Source organism: Glycine max, chromosome 9 (assembly GCF_000004515.6).
Source record: "Glycine max cultivar Williams 82 chromosome 9, Glycine_max_v4.0, whole genome shotgun sequence".
Taxonomy (NCBI): domain Eukaryota; kingdom Viridiplantae; phylum Streptophyta; class Magnoliopsida; order Fabales; family Fabaceae; genus Glycine; species Glycine max.
The window spans coordinates 9,917,541-9,938,508 of NC_038245.2; the positions used below are offsets into that span (position 1 = coordinate 9,917,541).

At 32.1% G+C, this 20,968-nt stretch overlaps 1 protein-coding gene and 1 long non-coding RNA gene across 3 annotated transcripts; one reads left to right on the plus strand and one right to left on the minus strand.

Annotated features, from left to right (window-relative positions):
* The first annotated feature begins 3,769 nt into the window (after nucleotides 1-3,769).
* On the plus strand, nucleotides 3,770-20,966 carry LOC121172748 (uncharacterized). The gene is made up of 3 exons (XR_005886305.1): nucleotides 3,770-3,780; nucleotides 10,365-10,369; nucleotides 20,581-20,966. It is a non-coding gene; the product is annotated as an uncharacterized lncRNA (long non-coding RNA).
* LOC100781830 (lysine-specific demethylase JMJ18) lies at nucleotides 4,750-14,717 on the minus strand. Of its 2 annotated transcripts, none has more exons than XM_026123702.2 (12): nucleotides 13,910-14,717; nucleotides 13,618-13,710; nucleotides 12,922-12,993; nucleotides 12,573-12,650; nucleotides 11,961-12,470; nucleotides 11,644-11,865; nucleotides 11,019-11,180; nucleotides 7,930-8,295; nucleotides 6,702-7,773; nucleotides 6,505-6,608; nucleotides 5,457-5,654; nucleotides 4,750-5,174 (listed from the first exon to the last, which is right to left on the minus strand). In XM_026123702.2, exons 2-12 carry the CDS (start codon nucleotides 13,657-13,659, stop codon nucleotides 4,857-4,859), a joined length of 3,144 nt encoding a protein of 1,047 aa, XP_025979487.1. In that variant the 5' UTR covers nucleotides 13,660-13,710; nucleotides 13,910-14,717; the 3' UTR covers nucleotides 4,750-4,856. The 2 variants fall into 2 exon arrangements, with proteins under 2 accessions (XP_025979487.1, XP_003535005.1); XM_003534957.5 differs by having other exon boundaries at nucleotides 11,955-12,470; nucleotides 13,910-14,715.
* Nucleotides 20,967-20,968: the final 2 nt, after the last annotated feature.

Below are 20,968 nucleotides of genomic sequence, written 5' to 3' on the forward strand. Positions count from 1 at the left end.
CATTCTTATCTTTTTAATCATGTGTTCAAGAAGTAAGTATTTTATAGGTGTTTTAAACTCATATAAAATATATATTATTTGCATAATTTTTCTTACATGAAGCTGCTAGAAATTCATTTTAAAGTATTTTTATTGTAAAAATAAGTTAGTATGATTCAAATTTTAATTTTTAATCCAATGCAAAAAGTTTCTTAAAACCAATTCCTAGTTAGTATTTAGCTAATAATTTGCAAAAAAAAATAGTTTAATTTTATATTTTAACATGATTCAATGTGATAAAGTATGTGACATAAAAAAAAGCGATAAAGTGTTTACTTTTATATTGGTGATGTGTTTACTAATATTATTACCTTTAACATGGAAGCAAGTCTTTTGAGCTGCAAATTGACGCACATTATAGTGTTTTCAGACGCGCAACAAAATTAACACAGGGTAAAATGGTTGAATTGAAATCACATACTCTTTTTTTAAAAAAGGCATAATCATTTTACTCTTAAAAATTTGAATCCTGTTCTTAATTAACAACAGTTATTTTCATCTTCAATATTTTATGTCTCTTGCCAACTTCTACACATTCGGCATTTATTTTTTTTATTTCTTTTCAAATATTATTTCTTAAATATATATTTGATTTAAATTTTAGTTTTTGATACATTAAGATTGTTGTGAAAGGGTTTCTGTAAACTTTGGTTTTGTTAGAATAGAATTAGAATATAGCTCTAATATATTCTCTGGTTCTGTTGTTGTAGAAGTATATATATTCCACTGGTGCAGCCACGAATCTCACGGTTCAGTGGAAGGAATGGGAACCCATGACCTCTCCCTCCCCTTAGGTTTCCTTTCTCATCCATCCATCAAGTCAGGTTTATATCTCCTACCGTCAAACTCCTTATTTTATCTGGAATATCAAACTCATGATGTGTGGCAGTGGAATCTCTGATCATTTCCTTCCCATCTCGTCAAATGCAATAATTTTGCATAGGAGTGAATGAACCCAACCAATGAAGAGTCTCATTCAAGAGTGACCCCTCCTCTCTGAATCCACGCCTCCTCAAGTGTATATCCGGAGAAACAGTACCCCTGAATGCAGCTCTATGAATTGGTCCTCCAAGAATGGACCTCCTGAGGTTGAAGTTCCGGAAATGCTAGATAGTCATCCATTGATGAGTCATACCCAATGTCACATACAAATGCACAGTTAGCATTGCAATTTGATGTGACGTGTGATTTTGGCTTAAATTTAATCCAATCAAATCCTATGTATTTAATTTTTTTTCATTCAAACTAATTTGAATAAGGGATGTACGATTTGGTGATATTATTTGAACTGTAAAACAAATGTTTTGAATATGAAAAAATATTATTTAAAATAATTTAAGGATGAAAAATAAAATAAATTATTTTTTGTAATAACTTAAGTGAAAAAAATATTAAATTACAGGAAAAAAAATGTATTTAAGTCTATAAATAATTTATTTTGACATAATACAATTTTGTATCATAAAATTCAAATATAATTTTTTACGTGCTCGTCTCTTTCTTGCTCTCTTTTAGAACGGGATTTTCTCAAATATTTAGTATTTAGATACGTACTAGAAAGCCGTCATTTGTGAAAGAGTTTTTCATATTTTATATGGGATATATGACCAGAGTATTTTATTTGTGAAAATCCTTCATTTTCTTTGAAAAAAATGGCTTTAGAAAACGTTTTAGTTTCACATGTAACACAACCCCAAATGATAGCTAACTTTTTTGTTAATTATAGGATAAGGTTACCTAACTACAGGTTTAGGTATTTTTTATCTAACTTTGTTAGTCTCTTGAATTTTCTTAAAAACTTGTAAGTTAGTAGTAGTAATAAAGAAGTAATTGATAATAATGACAATAAACTGGTAAAATTCATGTGCAGACCAACCTTTTTGGAATTTCACCACATGAGTTTTGTCTTGAGAGTCTACACGGAAGTTGAGAGGTATAAGTTCAATTCTATCCTCTCTTTTTTAATACTATTCTCATTATATTTATTTTTTATTTTTCTTACTCAACTATTAATTACAAAATAAAAATTTACTGCATGTGATTTAATCAAACATATGTGTATGACCTAAAATTGATTAAAATAATTTACCGTCACTGTATTAGATGCAATGCCTAATTAAATAATTTCATAATATATTATTTTATAATATTTAATAACAATTACCACTAATATTATTTTATAATAATTCAATCATATAGGTCTTAATCAAGAGTTATATTAAATTTATCTAAGTGTTTTTACATCTGTCTCTCAATAACTTTTTCTCACCTTTTATTTATGTATCTTTAAAAAATTTATCTTAAATGACCTTTTTCAACAACTATTTTTCATACGCACACATGCATGCTTACCAAATAAAGTTATCTATCAATCACCATGTACGTCATGTTGGTATAGGGGTTTAAATCTAGTTATTATTATTTTTTAAAAGTTAAATCTAGTTATTGTTTATATGACGCAAAAACTTAATATTGTTTCTTTTTCATTTTAATTTTTATAAATCATGTTAACAAATGTTAAAAGAGAAAACGGTTTACATGCACTAAAAGTGTAGAAAGTTTTGTATCGTTATTCAATCACAACTCACCATATAATATAAATTTGTTGACTTTTATGATAATTAATTTAACATAGCAACTTTTAAGTATGTTAACTTACATGACCTCTTTTTACAACTGTTTTTCATACGTACATATCAGAAATCAAACCCTTGATCGCATACTTAAATAACAAAGTTATCTACCTATCACCATGCACATCATGTTGGTATAGCAGTTTAAATCTAGTTATTATTATTGTTTTGAAAGTTAAATCTAATTATTGTTTATATCATGCAAAAATTTAATATTTGTTTCTTTTTCATTTTCATTTTTATAAACCATGTTAGCAAATGTTAAAAGAGAAAACAGTTTATATGTACTAAAAGTGTAAGAAGTTTTACACTATCATTCAATCACAACCCATCATGTATGGTAAATTTATTGAGTTTTATGATAATTACTTTCAAATTCATATTAATGGTTATTGTTGGATGGTATGTGTATAGGGATGACAATGGGGCGGGTCGCGGACAAGTTTGACCCTCTTCGTTCCGATCCACGCAAAAGGCGGGGTGGGTACAAGTATTAAAGAGGTGGGTTCAAAATTTTAATACACATCCTCATACCTCTTGGGTTTTATCAAGTTCAGGTAGGTAATCCAATATACTTTTTTATAATTTTAATTTACTTATATATTTATAAATAAATTATATATTAAGTTTTTTTATTATATTTTAATTCAAACAATACATAAATATAATGAATAACAAATAAATTAAAGTTAAAAAATGAAGAATTCAATTATATTTTTAGATAAATGTATATTTTAAGTTTGTCATTTAATTATTTAACTATTGAGCTAATTGATTTATATTTTTAAAAATTATAACAATAAAATCTTTAATGTATATATATGTTGTGGCCAAAAATTATATAAAAAATATAATATGATAGGCATGAGTATGGGTATAATTTGATACTTATTCTCATCCTCATCCCGGCTTAAATAGTTTGAATAATACCCATATGCATACCCATATCCAGTTAAAATGAGTGTTCTACATCAAAATCAGAACGAGTTTGAAACAATATCCATGGATACATGTTTATTTGTCATGTCTATCTGTGTATGACGATGTAGTGGTCATTTAAGTGGTGCGACACGGGTTTGGGTGGAGGTGGTACAAGTTTTGTTGTTGAGTAGTTTTGTGTATAGTTGTGCAAGTAATTCTGGGGAGATCAATTTTTTTAGTGATTTTAATTTTTTGAAATAAAATAAATATAATGAAGGATTTTAGTCATCACTATGTTAAATGAATTATTTTAAAATTTAAATTTTAACGGAAGACTAACATATTAAATGAAAAATTAAAAAAATGACTAAAACAATACTCAAACATTGGACAAAAAATAACATTTATTTAACCCATATAATATAAGTGTTAATTTTACACACTTGCTTGAATAACATTTCATTCTCTCATGATATCCCATCGTATTGGTAGAGAATCCAGTAAGTAATATTTCTTCATGTATTTTTAACATCTTTCTTAGTTCTCTATCTATTTTCACCTTATCCCACATTTCTTTCTTCTCTTCCCAAAGGCAACCACATATAGCCAAATTTCACTCAAATTAAATACAAATAATGCAGGACGTGGGAATTTTTTTTGGATAAAATTTTTAGGATGATGGTCTAAGACGGTGAAAACCTCCAATGTCAAAGCGTATTTCAATCAGATTTACACTTACCTCAACCCACAGATGAAAGAAATCTTGAACCTGCAATTTCTCAAATTCAAGATTCTAAGTTAACCAACCCCTTCGGGTTGTAAGATGAAGGAATTTACACATTGCATTTTGCTTGAGACTAAGATCATATATTCAAAATTCTGAGCACATCGAAGCAATTGCATTGGAATATCAGATCATTCAGATGTCCCCATGTATTTTCCCTACCTTTGATCATTTATTGTAACAGCAACATTTTTCTAAGTATATACAGAAATTTAGAGAAAAGGAAATAAATGTAAAACCTAAATCCAACTAAAGCTAAAGGCTACACCTTAATAAGGCAAATGTATAGGAATGTTTGAAAATGGGTCAATGGCTTTATCCATCTGTATGTAGGTCACTGATTATGGGCAAGTAGCAAAAATTTATCCCTGCTTCACCCAGCAAACTCTTCGGTTTGATTTATCTTTGAAAGAATGGATCTAACTAATGACTAAATGAAATATAACTATCCAGAGTCAAAGAATTGAGATCTTCGCGTTTTATTGACAAGCATTTCGGATCCCATCCATCAGTGCTATCAATGCCACTCTCCACTCACAGCACTGTGCATCAGAGATTATTAACTTATGCATTGTCCTTAACTCATCGGGACTTGCCCCTTGCAGTATTGATTTCATCTCTTCAAGGATGTTATCCTTTTCCTGCTTAATCAAATCGATACCAAAAATTTTGGTATTGATATTACCTAAAGAGCTACTGGAACCAAATGGGAAGTTATCAACAACACTGCCGGAAGGGGCAACTTTGTGATTCCAGTACTCTACACACAGATGACTAGGATCTTGAGCTTCAATGGCCTGAAAAAGTGTCAGAATGTAATAGAACATCAGAAGTGAGAACATAATTCCAGAGGAACATTCTAGATTCTAAATGAGTCAAGTTTTACCAAATTATATCCAAATTAACTCAGTAATAATTGAACAAAATTTACCATAATAAGCTATGTTAATCTAGTTCAACACAAGTTGGTAGAGATTTGAATTATGTGAATTAATTTTACATTAGATAATAAACTACACATAGATGTTAAGAGTTAGCTCAAGTTGGGCAAAAATATAAGATTCATGTGTTTATGTTACCTGAATAATAGATGGCAATTTGAAGCCAAACATTCTATGACCGTTAATGCTTTTCAGGAGCTCAAACGGAGGAAGTTCTAGTTCACCTAGACTCTTTTGCCTCATGATTTCATGATGTAATCTCTTCAGAACTGATTCCCAGCAATTATCTGCTGAGGTATCTGTGAAAGCCTCACTTGGACATTCTTCCATGGTAACCTGAAATATGTTGTACGGAATGAGAAAGAAACACTTGAATTGAAATCATGTCAATGCAAATCAATACTACCATAAAGACTTGGATTTAGTTAATTAATGTTATTGAGTTTCTTAACCAAAAGAAACAAAAGATTATCACTATTTTTTCAGATTCAATAACTTGAGACAATGATGCCTCTACATGAACATCTAACCATGGAAAAAAAATTAGCAGACACTGGATCTATCCCACCAACAAATAAAGAAACCATAATGATATATTTCAAGATGAAGGAAAAATATTTAAAACGGAGAGAAGTACAGAAGAAAAAAGGAAATCTTTCTAGATTAATTAAAAAATGAAGAACCAAAGGCAAAGCTCCTTATCCCTCTGCAAGCTAGGAAGAAAAAATCCATGTAAAGAAGTCATCAACAGAAACACACAACCTCGGAGTAATCTGTCCCATAAATCTCTAGCATTATATTTTAGCAAAATACACCATAACCCAGCAAACACAGCATACTTGTACAAAACATTACACATGTTCTTGCTAGGCAAAACAACTATATCATTTTAATAAAGGCATGTAGGGAAAAATGTCTGCCAATATTTTAAAAATATCCTTCAAGTTGAATCTACATTGGAGACCAAGAAACTTCGTGTGTAAATTAATATTCAAGCCAAAATGCATTTGGAAATGGAATTTGGCAACTGAAAATGTCAACAACAAAACCATATGTAGTCAACCCAATGTGAGTATTGTACTCACATAGGGTTGACTACATGGATTCCAGTGTAATCAAGAAACAGTAACTAGTCGATATTATTTCATTTTCAAACCTAAGACAGAAACAAGGTTAGGAATGATACCTTGAAAAGAGGTCCAAGAAATCCAGCATCAATGACTTCAGAGATATAGCTACAGATTCTTTTTGGATCAACAATGCTAAAGAAATTAACTTGAGTCTTGAATCCTTCAAAAGTATACCAAAAACTGGACAAGTAAGTTCCAAGAAATAGATAGTCTTAGGTAAAATCTAAACCCATAAAAGATCCTACTGGCATACCTTTTGGATATAGTGTGTGCTTACTACACCAGAGCTTTCCATAAACAACAGATCCCAAACTTACAAGCTTGACAGAAGTACCAAACATTTGCACTAAGCAGCTTTCGTCCATCAAAGATGTACTAGTATGTGTGGTGACTATGACTTCCCTTTCAAATAGATTGCTGTGCTGCTTTCCTGAATCTGAATCCACTTGCAGATCCTTCTCAATTTTTCCACCATCAAATGTACAATAATTGCGAACACCCCTTGAACAAGATGAAAAATCTGTCTTTAGAACAGAAAACAAGTTTGATAAGTTACCCTCACCACAAAGTTCCATGATGTCTTCTTCCTTTTTGGCTTCTGAACAGCATACTTTTTCCTCTACTGAAACACCTTTATTATGATGGTTATCAGCAATATGCAGCAAATGATTTTCATTTTCACCAGAGATAACATCTAGATTCAAATCCAGAGAACCAGCCTGATCCACTTTATCTTTGCTGTCTGTGATCAAATTTTTATCATTATTATTGTCATGCCGACTATCTATACTGTCATATGCTGCACATGTTACAGGGTGAGACTCAAACTGCACTATCTCTGTAGTAATATGACTATTAGGACTGCTAGGTGCGTTTAAATTTGACCTATCCTTGGTTCTGACACAGCCAGTTGAGCTTTCCATTTCTTCACAATTCTTGGTTCTGTACATGTCTTTCTCAAGATCTGGTTTATCTATGCAAACCTCATTGGCATTGGCAGAAACCATTCCGAAGTTTTTATTTGCCCACACCTCAATAGCATGTGAATCTCCTTCTAATGCTTCTAGCAATTTATTCAGTTCACTTATAGTATATCGAAGCAGAACAAATCTTTTCTCCATTTCGCACGAGCAGAACAAATTAGCATGCTTAAGACATGAATATCTGTCAGGGGAGCACTCACAACCCACAGCAGATAGGTGCAAGTCATAGAAGCAAGAGAAGCATTCTCTTTCCTTGTACAAATCAAAGTTACTGTTCATCTTCAGCAACTTAAGATGAGTTGGAAGACAGTCCAGCCTTTCTTCTTCCATCTTTATCCTTGCCTATCACAAATAAGGGTAACAAAGAAATAAATATTGAAAAAATATCTGCATGGTATAAAAAAAACAGTATAATAAATGAGTTCCAAAATTTTACAGAGCTTTCAGAATTTGTGGTAGTAGGTATGATCAAAGTGGAAAGGGTGAGTGAGTCATTACCCTAACTGCCTTGGTAAGATCTCCATCTTTCCCACAGACACTTCCCCATTTCAAATTTTTTGGAGTTTCCTTTCCAAGAGCTAGCTCTGCAAGGGCTCGTACAGATTCCAGTGCTGACCCAAACAACAGCTTGTCATGTGACAGGGATGTCTTGCGGCATTGTAACCTGTAAAGCTCGACAGCACTTTGTCCATGCATTAACCAATCAATAGGAGCCACATTCACTGCCTCTGCACAGTTGAAGCCACAATTGAAGCCAGCATGATATGCCCTTGGAAAGGTAATAACGAATTCCCCAGAATGCTGAACTGTGCGATACACAGGCACTCCCTCAGATTTAAGAATTGAAGGAGAAAACTGGGTAACCTGCTCAAAGGAAAAAATCAAAACCATTAGAATCACAATACTTTCCCAAACCTAGAAGCTATGTAGTATAAATAGAATGCTAAAAACTGAACAAATACACTGGGAAAATCTGGAGATGAACAAATGTTAATTATTAGTAGAAATACAGCTGACAAAATTCATCCCAATTTGTGAGGGAAAGGCTATAAACAGATTAATAAGAGTGAGCATCACTGCAGCAATAACAGAGCTGAAAGTTTCTGTCATAAAGAATACATCAAGGAAGGATATTGATCAGGAGGAACCGTCAAGTCATTATACATTAGCAGAGTGGTTAGCTGGAATCTTTAGTATCTGATAATTTCTCTTGCTCAAAATTTGATACCTAATTACTATAGCTTCCACAGTTTTACTTAATATTTATACATATAAATTATAAAGGCATCTTATACTATGCTGATCAGCATATATCTATGAAGCACCGACACCGACACGGACACCAGACACGACACGGACACGTGGACACCTGTAATATCCAAAATATAGAACGTAGTACGAGGACACTGACATGGATGCGTGTCGGACACCGGACACGGCAAGGGGCTGGGGTGTCCGTGCTTCATAGGCATATATTGACACCTGGTAGGAAAACTTAACTATCTCATCATCACCAAACCTGACATCACCTTCGCTATAAGTATGGTGAGCCAATTTCTGAATGCCCCTTGTGATAGTCATTTGGATGTTGTGATATGCATTCTTCAGTTCATAAAGAATCCACTAGGTAAGGATTATTTCATGAGGAAAAAGGCAATGCAAAGATCATTAGTTACTCTAATGTTGATTGGGAAAGGTCACCCTTAGACAGAAGATCCACTTAAGAATATTATGTTCTTGAAGGAGGAAACCTAATATCATGGAAGAGCAATAAGGAAAACATAATTACTAGATCCGGTGCAAAAGTTTATTTCTGTGCTATGGCAATAGCCACATGTGAACTTATCCAACTTAGGCAACTACTCCAAACAGCTAAAATTGGGAGACAAACACATGAAAAGATCAAATGCATAGAGAGATTGAATGTCTCTTTGATGGAGAAAAGGTGCTTTCCAGTGAAATCACAACCAACTTTGTTAACCCAGACAAAAAAATGATTTTATTGGTGACATGGGGGTTTGGGAGGGTGATGTTTGGGTTTGGAGGTGGGAGTGGAGGAGGGAATGGTTCATGTGGGAAAGGGACATGGTGAATAGGTGGTCGATGATGCTAAATGGAGTGAGCTTAAGGAGGTATTCAGAGGATGAGTGGGTCTGGTTAGTCGACGGATCCAGGATTCTCTCTGCAATCTGCGTACAAGGAATTATTGATGGAGGTGCCTAATGTTTCGCTTGCAAATGTCTTGTCTAAGGTGCGGAAGCTTAAGATCCCTCCCAAGGCTGCATTTATGATATGGAGGCTGCTTCAAAATAAACTGCCTACAGCTGATAACTTGGGCAAAAGGAATGTGGTATTAAATGAACAAGACAAACTTTGCCGTTTTTGCATGGAACAACAAGAGACAGTCGCACATTCTATGTTCTCGTGTATGTTGTAGATACACTATGGAAATGGAGTTTCATATGATTGGGTTTGGAAGTGGCTCTTCAATCCAATCCTAGCACATTTTCTTCAACATGATTTTCGTGATGCATATGGAATGGATAGAAATGCTTGGTCGGTGGTTTGGGGGGGCAGTTGTGTGGAATGTGTGTGGAGAATGAGAAATAAATGTGTGTTCCAAGGGGTAGGGGTAGATCTGGTAGGATTGCAGCAAGACATATTATTTACGATCTGGACTTGGCTAAGGGAATTCTCTAGTTCGACTCTTGTCATTTTCGATTTGGCAACCAGATCCTGGTATATTCTTTAAGAGAATTGGCTTTGCAGGGTAATACCTGGAGGGAAAGTGGTATTAGTGGAGGGTACGAAGTTGATGCATGGGTTCGCATGCTGTTGCAGGGGGCAGCAAAAGTCTTGGGAGTTAGTTTGTTTGTTATGATATTTGAGCACATAGTAATCTGTAATATGCAGCTACACGACATGTGTATTAGTATTGGTCGAATGGGATCTGTAATATGCAAGTGGTTAGATGATACTTATGCAGATTTGGTGCATAAATAACGTATACCCGTGAGCTGGGTGGTAGGAGTCTGCAATGATACAGTATTGGGGTACCCCTGTTACCTTATATTATTTTTCTATCTTTTATTTAATGTGTGTGTGTGTGTGCGTGTGTGTGTTTTGCTGATAAAAAAAAAATCCAGTAATCAGCTGGCTTGCATGTTTGCCAAGTTTCTTTGATGTTCTCAGGTTGAATATACTTGTAAGAAGCTTAGTACACACCATATATGTTTCACCTTGATGGGAGAGTGTGTTAAATAGCATATTATACACATGTCACATGGTTATATTTTTTAAAATAAAGGGCATGCAAAAGCTGATTGCATTACCCAAATATTTGACACAAGGTTTAAATATCAGTAAGATAGCCATTATTGTAATTAGGGATTTGATTTGTATTTAAGATCGACTCCCTTTGTACTCTAATATGTTACTATAGTACACATGTGCATACCTGAGATGCACAACATTAAGATATATTTCTTCTCTGTAGAAACAATAAAGAAGCACTAAAGCAACTGGTAACTGAAAATACTAGTCAACATATGCAAGCAACAAAGAAAGTACAAGTGGTAGCATTATACCAGATCATTGAGTAGATTTGGTTGTTCCTCAAATAAGTCAGGCAAGTGCTTCCTCATTACTTTTTCCAAGGCTGCAGCATGGCTTCCAGGTACTCCATACCATACTTTTGGGTCCCCCCAGTGCAAATAGTTTAGTGAATAGAGGTGATGGTCCTCAACATGCTGTTCCAAGAAGCAGGAAATGATGACAATGTGTTATCTTTCTAGGAAATAGTTAGGGTTTGAAAGGAAAGAAATGAAAAATTCAAGATCAAGACATATGTTATAGCTCAACAGGTCAAATATATTAACATAAGTGGAATCCAAATATTGCAAGTGCCAACGTACTGAGGATTCTACTAAATTAAATGATTTAATGATGAAGCAGTATGTAGTGGCCCACTTCTTTCGTTATTACTTCTAATTATTTATTTTGTCAAGTAAGCCTTTAACTAAATGAAAAATTTTCTATACTAACTAAAAACAGATGTTAAAAAATTTAAGCAAACCTTCATGAAAAATAACTTCAACTTATCATGTCATATCATGACAAAAAAAAAAATGGTAATACTAATATTCCATCTCGTGTCTCAACACTTTCCTTAATCATAAATTTAGACTTGGATAAAAATTTCTCACCACTTACCCAGCAAAATGATGAAAAACACATGCCAACATACAGCCATGGCACTAGAACTCCTGATATGTCACTTCCTTCATAACTTAGTACAGAACCTGGCAGTCGGGCAAAATTGTTCAGATTCCAGCCAGACTGGGCATATTGATCTGATTCACTCTTAGTTAAGGATGAAGCCTTAGGAAAACCACTTCCAAGTGCTCCAGTTTCCAAGTCAGCTCCATAATACACCTATAATATAACACAGTAACATATAAACTGTTAGCACAGTTATGCGGCAATAAAGACAAATATAGTTGTTGATAGACAATGATTAATACCTCAACCTCATCAGTTGGTTGCTCAATTATTCGCCAGTATTCACCTTCAATTTCCTCCTCAGAGGGCTCCCATATCTTTTGATGGTTATTGTCACTCACTATTCTGTCTCCATTAGTATCTCTCAACCCAAAGTAGCATTCCTTAAAAAAATCAGCATATAGCTGAAAGTCTTTAAGTGTGAAGTCTGACCCTGATTGGAATCCAAATTTCTCTTCAGACTCAGAAGCATTCTTAGCTTCAGAAGCTGCATTGGCAGGCTTCCTCCTACATGTGCCTGTTTTGGAGTGCTTTCTACGTTTTCGCTTCCTTCCACTACTTTTTTTCCTCATAGGTTCCCTATTTTGAAGCAAATCAATTTGTTGAATACGGGTGGGAAACTCAGTATTTTCCCATAGATCTTTCTCCTTAAGAGGACAGGGTGGAGCCCAGCAAGCAGGGGGAACAATCCTACAGATGCCATGGGGTTCAGCTAGGGGTCGTATCTTTGCTATGTAACTGAGTGTGTCATCAAATTCCTAATTAAAAAGAGTAATATGAGAAATCAAATTACTCAAAATACAAAATGAGTAGTATATTACAACAACAAATGTGAAGATGGCTATAATAATAGCAAGTACTTCAATAGTCGGATAAAAAACAGGTGCTTCTTCAATTATAGGCCGACTTGCTTCAACCGGATCCCATCGAGCTGATATCTGCAACATAGCAACAAAAATCCAACATATGAAAAAAAAAATACTAATCTCTCCCTCTCTTATATATAGTCATCAATGGTAGCCTTCAATGCATTATTTTCTATATGTTTGAGGGGGGGAATTCAGTAAAGCACAGGGTGTAGAAAAAGTTAATTCCATTCAGATTTCAAAAGTTGGTTCCTGTTTGTTCCAAAGACCTAGAAAAATACAGTATTGTTCATGGTCCATCAAAACATTATGCATGCTCAATATATAGGACCATGTTGCATACCTTTTTATTTCTCAGACTGTCAGAAGACTCAAGCGCATTGTTATTTTTTGGCTTGTGCCCCAAAGACTTATCCTGAAAAATATGTAAGAATGATAAAATTGTTAAAATCATCAGTCTCACTAATAAAAGTAATGAAGGAAAACAATGAATTGAATCAAATTATAACTAATAATGTCACAGTCCAAATATTGACAAAGGATTTGGTACAAACAGGTGTAACAGTTTAATGTCAAAGAGACTGAGAGATACCAATACCACTGGTGTATGCAATTCCATAAGGCTAAACAAAGGCAGTACTAGTCACCACCACTTGATGAAAATTTTCTAATCTTTATATCAGGGTACAGAAAAATGTTAAGCAATTTATGATATGAGGGAATTAAAATTTAAATCATCCTTCTGAACAGCAGAAGTTAGTTCATCAACTAAACTACAAGTATTGAACAACAATAGCTCTAACAAGTGAACACACAATGTTAAAAGCAGAACAAGAAAAGAAAACGGGAATAATAACACAAGAATTGCAACAAATCTTCAAACTGCATAAACAAGGATAATAAGATCACCAGCAATTGTGATCCACAAAAACAAAGGACAGAAGATTCAAACAGAGAAACAGGATAATAAAATATTCCAAACAGGCTTCAGAAACAAAGACATATCATATGATACATTGCTAGGGTTTGAAAATCTAACCTCTTTGGCTTCAGAATCTGCAGCCAATTTCAACTGCTCCATTCAATTCAAGTTTATGATATAAAAAAAACCAATAGAACAACAATTTTATGCCTGCAACAAAAACCAGATACCCCTTTATCCTTAGTCCACAAAAAATCAAAGAGACAACCCAGAAACAGTTTTCTACTTCTCCATTAGCAAACTAACTGACAGAACAAAGAAACGTTAAAAACAGTTAAAATAAAAAATAAAAAATAAGAAAATTAAGAGGGGAAAAAGAAGAATAAATGCAGAACATGGCAATACTCACCCCAATGCAGCAAAAGATAGTTCGGTTCCTTTCACGTTCTGATTGCGTACAAATGAACTAAACAAGAAATTCCTTTGGAAATCAACACAGTGAAGAAAACCTAAATGCAAATTTCAATTTGCATGCGTATGCAAATTTCTGTGAAACCCCCTCCCAATTTACCTATAATTTTTTTTAAAAAAAGTACAAAATCCTATGAATCTTGGAATCAAATGCTCAAAAATTCAAACAGTTCCCACAAAATGAAGACAACAAAATTAAAAGAAATAGAAACAACAATTGACTGAGTAAAAATCTTTAATTTATTTTGACAGGTGGACTGGGAAACAAAACTATTAAATTCATACAATTAATAAAGAGAAATAATGAGAAAGATATTATCAATTAAAATCGAATACTACTACTTTTCAAAATATTCTATTTAATTTCCTTTGTTATTTTTTTTCTTAAAACGAAGACAATTAAAAGCATTTTTATTAATTTTGAGAAAATATATGTGGCACTAAAAAAAATCAGGGTTAACAGAGAACTTAAGATACTACGTTCAAAGCTGTGCTTGCTTCTTGGAGTCTTCTGCTCCTTTTAATATTCTAATTGTTTTTATTATCAATTAAAATATTTAATTTTATACTTTGATGTACATTCGAATTGAAAACTAATCAATTCAAATTGATGGAAAAACAAATAAAAGATGAAATAGACCATTCTTACCAAAGTACATATATAAAGAAATAAATAATAAAAAGGAAAAGATAGAAATTAAAAATAAAAAGTAAGAAAAAGATATATGAGAGAGAGTCAAACGAACCCGCTACAACGCACGCAGTATTAACGGAAAACAGTGAAACAAACAAACCAACGAACCAAATATATATATATATATATATATATATATATATATATATATATATATATATATATATATATATATGTCTAAAAAAAAAACATAAAAAAACACACAAACTCTCTCTCCCTCTCCCTGGAAACTGTGGGTTCTTTCTTATATACTTTGAGTAATGACCATGAACCAACAAACACCCAATATTTAGATCATTAGATGCACTTTGCTGTTAAAAAAACAAAAATAAATTATTGTTAGTTGTATGCAACGATCATGTATGTTTTGGATTAAAATTTAGTATAATTTTGGAGTTTTTTTTTTTACTGAACACACTAACAATTACTACATACCCATAAAAAGTTCATACTCATTTAGTATAATGTTATTATTTTAATTGTCTATATTTTTCTGCTTTTAAACATAATATCCCTATTTTTTTTAACAACTATAATCCACTCTCCTAAAAGAACAACTATTCACTACGAAAATATTTACATGTTTAGGTTTATAAGATACTCCTATTAATAAATTTAAAGATAAATAAACAGTCATAATTAACATTAACAATTTGAAACAAAAAATAAAGAAAGGATACAAGGTAATAGGTACCAAGAGTACCAAAGCAACCCCTCAACGCCTGTTATTGTACAGTGTTACATGATACAACCATATCCTCTCTTAGACATTTATTTTCTTTACTCCCATTATTAGATCACGCATACTTCATTGCATTATGAAAAACTCATCTCAAAATGCAGATTTACATTTTGGAATATTTTTTTTGAAAATACAATCTGAGGTGCAATACGATAGGAAGAGTGCAAGATACAATAACTCATACCCACGAAAGTAAGCTGATAAATTCAAAAAATGTGTAGGTTCCACAAGCAGACAAATGAATCTCAAAATGAGATGAAAAAAGGATGGAAAAAACATAATAAAAAGTGTTTGGGTACCCTTGTTTTTTAATTGGCCAAAAATAACCTTTCAATACAAGGCCTTGCGAGACTCCAGCCAGCTCCTAACCATCACTTAGACATATATAGATTATATGTCTTTAATTTATAAAATAAAAAAAAAAATTGTCTTTAATCCTTTTCCTTATTCACATTTTTAGTTTTTTTTCTTTTGTATATTAAAATATTTTCATTTATCAACCGCGATTGACATAAATGATAGTGACTTATATCTTTTAACTAAGTTTTGCATATAAAATAAATCATCTTAAATAAATAAATACATTGTGTACTTATGTCTCGACAAAGATTAGTCATTATCACAAGACTATGTCTTATCAATATTTAGGTCATATATGTCAAAATTATTTTTCAACAATTGTTAGTTAGATCATCACTTAATAGTTAATAGAAAAATCATGATATTAATGACTAAATAAAAAAATAACATAGTCTAATTATTTAAAAAATAATAATAATGTATATTTGCATGTTATTAGTCTTAGTGAAACTGTTACCGAAGGTAAACAGTTCATAATTAACTATTTTAAACATTTAAAAATACAAGTTTATTTGAGAACTTGTGTGTGCATGCATGTGTAATGTGTATGTGCTATAATAAAATAAGTTTTTAGTCTTTATAAAAAAATTATTTTTCAAAAAAATTATTTGTTTTATCTCTCTATTATTTCAGTGCCTTATCCAACTCATTTATCTCTTTATTTCATTCTTGATTTATAAAATTACAAACTTTTAATATAGTCTTTAGCATATTAAAATATTTAATGTAATATATGAAATTTAATTGTAAATATTTATTTATCAGAATACAAAATCCTCATATTAAAGACTAACATAAAATAATAATAATAATAATAATAATAATAATAATAATGAAATCCAATGAATAGATAATAATAAAGATAAAAATAATATAATTTTATACTAACATGTTATTGGTTTGAGAAACCGATTTAAATCTTTTGAGTAAGATATTAAATTTGAGTTTTCTGAAGAAAAAAAACATAATTAAAAGAGTGATTCTACTAAAATTAAAATAGTTAATATGATTACACGACATATAGATATCTTTCATCAAAGTCATGTTTAAAAAAAACATATAATTTTACAAGGACCGAAAACTTATTCAAACTTGTATATATTTTCACTAACTAAATTTGGGTAGAATATAACTAAATTCCAAAAAAAATATTAATCGTGTATATTCATATACACATACACAGCTCACGTTATTTTGAAATTAAAATAATAGGTAAGTCTTTTTTAATATACGAGTTACTTTTTTATTTTGAAAAATTAAATTGATAGTCATATACGGCTTATTTTTTTACTATAGAAAAAAGTTAGTCATATATTGCATATACGACTTATAGGTTTTATTCTTAAAAAAAAAAAAAGAAAATCATACTCAGAATGTGTGAATTGTGGAAGAATTTGACAATTTATGTTTTAAATTGCTCAAGGGTAGTTAAAATTAAGAAGCCGATTTCAGGATTTGGATTCTTTCTTCTTTCCTCTTATTTTTCATTTTTACGTATACTTTTTTCTTAACTTCTGTTTTTCGAGCTTTTCCCCTTCTACCCATGAATTTGTCTAAACACGTCATACGTGCTTATTTTGCTTAATTCTTCGTCTCGCACGTTGGTCTTTCCTTTGATTTTCTGACTTAGTTTTTGCTGTCACTCTTGTCTTTACTTAGAAAAATAGATGCCACTCGTTTCCTTAAGAAAATAGATAAATATTTTATTTTCCTGTAATAATTTCGTTTATACTAGCTAGAAAATACATGCATTTGTTGTAGAGTCCTATGTGAATTTAAGAATCCAATGAATTATTCATGTGATCTAGGTTCAGTCAAGCATATTTAACAAGTGTGACCTTCTTTAATCATTTTTGTCGATCTTCTTGAAAATGGTGTGAATATTAATGGTGTTATAGCTAAATTCACAACAAAAAATTGTGTGAACATTAATGGTAACTGTTATAACTAAATTCACAAGGGATTTGATTTCTTTGTTGTCCCTTTCTCAGTTGTCTTTGTGTTGTCCCTTTGAAAACGTGTTCATGAATTTTAAAATTAAATCACAATTCTCCAACTTGACTTAATGTTTTCTTTACATCCCGATTGTTGGATGTATAACTTGCACGCTGCCCTGTGCTGCACGACTTCTCTCTTAATAGAGTTTGAGAGCAAACCACAATTGAATAAAAAATGAAATTTTTTTATGAATAATAAAAGTTTTACATAGTAATTTCTTACTTTCTAAAAGTTATACATACATTATCTCCACCATTAGCCAAAAAATTTCATCTCAATCATATTAAACTACTCTTTTTTTTTAATTGTTTGTCCCTTATAATTTATGACCTTTTTTTAACTCTATCTCTGAATTCAACTTAAATAGTTTTTTATGTATAAAAAACTTTAATAGTTTTTTGTGAAAATAATAATTAATAAAATTAAAATTTAAAGTTTTAATATGAATTTTAAATATAATGTACTTGACTAAAAATATTTCTGTTTAAAAAAAAATCTACTTATCTTAATAAGTAAATCCTAACTTGGCTGCAAAAATATTTTTGTCTGCTGCAAGTGAAAGAATCCATAAGTAAGCAAGTTACAATGACAGAGATTAAGAAATATTGAATTTGTTCTATTTATTATTTTATTATTTGTCATACACTATTTAATAATTTGTGTAATATATAATTTATGAAGTTGTTATATTATTTTTGTACAATTTTAATATTATAATTTGATTTACCACTATTTAATAAAAATATAATAATGTATATTTTTTGTCAATTTTAATATTATAATTTGATTTAACACAATTATGAACAGCACGCATAAATATATATTTGTGCAGAAATATTTTTTTAGTGTATTTGTGCAGCACCCAGTCTCGCAGCCCGACTTGGCTTCGCAGCCATAGACAAAAAAAGGACTTGTACATCTCCAATATACTAACTTGCTTATTTCTAACACACACAAAAAAATGTTTTTCATCATGTACATCTCCAAAATACTTACTTGCATACTTCTTACATACAAAATGTGAAATGCATTGACTAAGGTAATATATGGTAAAGCTTCATTGACCATGACAAATTCAGATCTGGCTTCGACAAATTCTATCATTAGAGATTATTTGACTAAAGCTCAATGCTTCAAGTGATGGAATGGGACCTGGCTTCTCTCTTGTAGGACAGCAGAGAAGCCAATTTGGTGATGGAATGTTGTCTTCATCTTAAGCCTAAATTGAATAGAAAAAAAAGTGAGTAAAATTTAGAATTGATATTTAACTGTAGTAATCTAAAATTGATATACATACCACAAGCATTCTAGTAAAACTCATTTGACTTGGTTAAGGTGGAAAAGACACTAAATTAGTATATGCTTTCGGAAGAATAAAAGTTGATTCTTGTAATGATAGTTGATTTAAATGAGCACATCCTATCAATGAGTCTAAATTTAATGCTTCCAACAAGATTTGACTTTCCTGATATATCATAAGTTTTGAATTAACATACCACACTACAAACATACTATTAAACTTGATCAACAAAAGAAATAAAGAATATAAAAAATGCTTAAAATAAACCTTATGAATTGATGGTTGCATGTATTTCACTTTTCTTCTTGTTCGCCTTAGATTATCAGTCCAACTTCTCAGAGGGTTATTTTTTTCATCCTTTTACCATCTCTCTTCTTAAATCCAATTCCTTTGGATGTCGAAGGCTCCATAGCATACCTTGTGGCTTCACACGTGGAATCATGAGGACCATGTGGTGGTTGGTTCAATCGAATTTCAGCCACTTTCTTCCTAAGCTCTAACACCCTTTGATAAACTAAAGAACATGCTTCTGGATAGTTAGATGCCTCATCGGCCAATCTCATAAGCATTGGACATAATTGCTTATATCGATTTGAACTCTCCAACCTAGGATCAACATCAATTTTCCTCCCACTATTATCATTGTATGTATCACATCTTGCTTATCGTGTTCATCGTTTCAATATATATTTGTTTGGAAGAAGCTTGACATCCTTGTGGAATAATATTCTCAATAAGTGACAACACAATATTCCTCATTGTTCAAACTTCCTACAACTACAAGTGATTGTCAATTCTCCATTCTCAATTTGGGATTCATAACTAACTCTCCACTCTCCATTGTTATCACATATTCACCATGAGCTTCCGTTTCTTTTTTTTTTTTGTAGATATTTGTGGCAGCTATTAGATCCCACTCCCTTTGAAACAAATTGAACATGGGAGGAGTGTACTCTTGAGAAAGTTGTCGAATCATAGGTGAACTTTGTATGATCATTCTTGGCAACTTCTTACGCATCTCATAATCTTGCTTTAACTCACTATACCGTTTTTCTTTGACAATCCTTTCAAATTGCTTGAAGAATTGGTTGATGTTCAAATTAGGACTTATGCAACTCTTTATATCTGAATTAATGCTTTCACTTAGTTGTGTACTACGCTTACCAAGTGTAAAAGCATACTTCATATAACGCGCTACCCATTTCTCTTTGATTTGGTAGGTGGAGTTCAACCACGTGTTTTCTTCTACATTGTATTTCAATAATAAGGTTCTCCATGAGGCTTCAAAATTAGTTTCTTCCTCATTATCATACATACACTTCTTAAAATCAGATAAGAAATTTGATCCATCTTTCATTAAATTGCCAAGATGTTTGATTCCATTTTTCATTATATGCCACGTGCACAAACCATGCTTTGTCTCTAGTATAACCTCCTAGAGTCTTTCTTAGTGCAATACCTTCAACAACCCTTAAAGCATGCGGGCGGCCCTAGCTAATCTAAAAAAGTTGCGAGATTGAGTTTGAGGGACTTTCGCTGACTAAATCCATCCATAAACCTAGACCCCGGCTACTTTCGTAACCAAAGCGTCAAGACAACAGCCAAAGGTGACCTTTGGATTCTTAAGTAGGGGGCAAAGAGGAGCACGTAGGAATGCCGACCACTACATAAGCCACTGGTGGCAGCGAGCAGCACCTTGTATAGGTTGGGCGGAGCTTGAAGAAGCGAGCCCCTATCAGAGAAAGCCATTGTGCGCTAGCCTAGCTAGCTAGCGTTTTTCAGCTGGTTGTTATGTTAGTTGTAGCGTGCCTTCCCTCCTTCTCTCACTTCGGAAAGATTTCGCAGTATTTTCTTTGGATGACCTGGTCGAGAGAGTACGATACATCGGTGTAAAAGATGGAGT